This window comes from Belonocnema kinseyi, chromosome 8, assembly GCF_010883055.1.
Source record: "Belonocnema kinseyi isolate 2016_QV_RU_SX_M_011 chromosome 8, B_treatae_v1, whole genome shotgun sequence".
NCBI classification, from domain to species: domain Eukaryota; kingdom Metazoa; phylum Arthropoda; class Insecta; order Hymenoptera; family Cynipidae; genus Belonocnema; species Belonocnema kinseyi.
In genome coordinates this window covers 65,361,956-65,364,589 of record NC_046664.1, presented here as the reverse complement: position 1 = coordinate 65,364,589, position 2,634 = coordinate 65,361,956, and the positions used below count along the sequence as shown (strand labels likewise).

The following is a 2,634-nucleotide window of genomic DNA, read 5'->3' as shown; positions in this document are numbered from 1 at the left end:
TTAATTGTTTTTTCTACCGATAGAGACGCCACGTCGCCACTTCGAGATTAAAAAATTCATTAAAAAAATGTTTCTTTTCTACCGCTTTTTTCTATATTTATATAGCGCTTCTGGATTTTTATTTCCAAATATTCAAAATGTAAAAAAATTAAAAATCCATTATTAAAGGACTTTTCAATGTTACATTAAAAATTTTTTTTTAATATTAATAAATAAATTAAAATTTACAGCGTTTGAAATTATTTTAAATATATTGAGCGATTTTGAATTGAAAACGTTCAAAATCAAAGGAATTGAACTTGTAAAATTTCTCAATAAAAGCGCTTCAAATTAAAAGTATTTAAAATTTAGAAATGTCTTATTAAAATCTCTAAAAATTTGAAATTTTTGAAAATCGAACAATTCATTAAGAAAGGAATTAAAATTGCATTAATTGTAATTTATGTAATTGTTCAATTCATTGAAAAATTTTATTTTCAATTAAATAATTTCGAAAATAGGGTAATTGAAGAACTTATAGATTATATCTATTTTGCAAAATAGATCATTTAAAATTGAAATAAAAATTAAATTATTCCTATTTAAAAGCGTTCAAAATTCAATAATTTAAAATTTAAACTTTTGTATTCAAATCCTTTTCAATTCAAAGTGATTAAAATTTGAGAATTTGAAATTGAAAACTAAACTGAATATTTCAAAACGAAGGCTTATGAAATTCTATAATTTTACATTGTTATTATGTAAAAAAATTACTTTTGAATAATAAAATCGATTAAACAAATTTTTTTAGGATTAAAAAGTAAATTCACCGTCATTGCCACCAGTCAAAGTGGAAAAATATTCAATTTTAAATCTGCATTATTCAACTGTTCTTTAAAAATCGTTCAAAATTTAAATTAGGAACTTTAAATTTGCTGAAACTTGTAACCATTCAAGCTATACAACAAAATCATGTTTTATCCTAACATTCAATCTGCATTATTGCTTAGCCCCGGCGTGCAGACATATTGCGGGTGGATTTAAAATGATATACTTTAGTTGATTTTTTTCAAGTAAAAAACTTTTAAAAATATTTATTAGTATTATTGATAATATTTTATTTCAAATAGTCCCGCGCTTTTCGATACATGCGCAGTTAAAAAAGTGGCGGTAACGCATGTGCAGTGTGACGTCCCCCCACTCACCTTATTTTTTTTACAAAAAGAAGACTAAACGCAAAGAAGTAAAGAACGGACAAAACATTGTTTATATTTGTTTTCACGTGGTTTTATAAACCGTTAAGTTAAATGAAAGACCCAGAAACCTACAGAACTCTACACAGTGCACTTGCCGCAACTTGCCAGGTGCCTGGTTAAGAACAGTAGCAACAAAAAATTGTTAAAATAGAAAATTGCAGTTAAAATGTCAGCAGAAACGGAGGAAAACCCTCAAGACTCCGAAAACAGGTTACAAATTCAAACTACATATTTGTTGAAAAATGAATTTAAGAACTTATTTCTAATCTTTTTGAGTAATTTTAATTAAATTTTCAACACGGGTTTTTATTCAGTACCAAAGCTGTCGAGGATATGTGGAGAATTATTTACAACCCTGTTATTAATATCGTGCCGGAACTTGAAAAAGAAACTACGAAGGAACAAGTTTGTTCATTCTTGGAAGCTATTTTACGATCAGATTTAAGCAATATTTTAGTGCCTAACTCGACTGGAACAGATCCAGTTTCTGAAGATGTACAAAAACGATACTTAGGTCAGTTTTATCTTTTAAGTTTTACCTTGGGGAATTTAATTAATTATCAAACAGCTATAACGTGAACTGATCTCCCAAATATTTAAGATAATTTAGTTTTAATTTCAATATTTAATTCAATGCTGTATAATTTAACAAAGAAACCATTTTAGTACTTGAGCAACTATAAATTCAATATATACGAAACTTTATAAATGAGATAATTTCAAATTGATGCAGCGTTTAAAATTCTAGAATTAATCATTATTTAAATTTTGAATCGCTCAAACTTGGACATTTTTAATTTCTATTTGTGGAACAATTTTCAACAAAATGTTTAATTATATTTTGCTAAAAAATTGAAGCTTTTAGAAACACCAAATTAAAACGTTTAGAATTTTTTTAACATTAGATTTAACCGATTTAACTGTCAAAAACATTTTTTTAAACTTAAAGGGTGGAATTGTTAAGATTTAAAGTATAAGAAGCAGCAAATTTTTAAGCCGATACGTTTTGAGTCTTAAATTAAAAAAGAAACTTAACTCCACTTCAAATTTTTGGAATCCTCAAAATAAAGTAAGACAAAATAAAATAAATAAAAATAAAGTAAGTAATAAATAGACACTGTAATATTTGAGACATTTATATTTATTATAAAAAATGTTAGAAAATTTGAATTCGGAATTCTTATGTTCGTGAAATTTCTATTGACGGGACAAATAAAAGAGATAAATTTTCAACAAGAAATGGCATAGTTACATTTTCAGATGAAAAATTGTTAACTAACAACAATAATTTTTGACAAACTACTCAAATTATGTACTGTTAACAAAGTATTTGACTTTTGAATATAAAAAGATTCATGATTAACGACAAATGAAATATTTGACATTTCAACAACAAAAT

At 25.4% G+C, this 2,634-nt stretch overlaps 1 protein-coding gene across 1 annotated transcript in view; it reads left to right on the top strand.

Moving 5' to 3' along the window:
- Positions 1–1,229: 1,229 nt before the first annotated feature.
- Positions 1,230–2,634, top strand: part of LOC117177857 (serine/threonine-protein kinase atr) — a 31,655-nt gene continuing 30,250 nt past the window's right edge. Inside the window, exons 1-2 of the mRNA XM_033368879.1 lie at positions 1,230–1,445; positions 1,550–1,749. Coding sequence (XP_033224770.1) covers positions 1,402–1,445; positions 1,550–1,749 — 244 coding nt within the window. The 5' untranslated portion in view covers positions 1,230–1,401. The remainder of the gene's footprint in view (positions 1,446–1,549; positions 1,750–2,634) is intronic.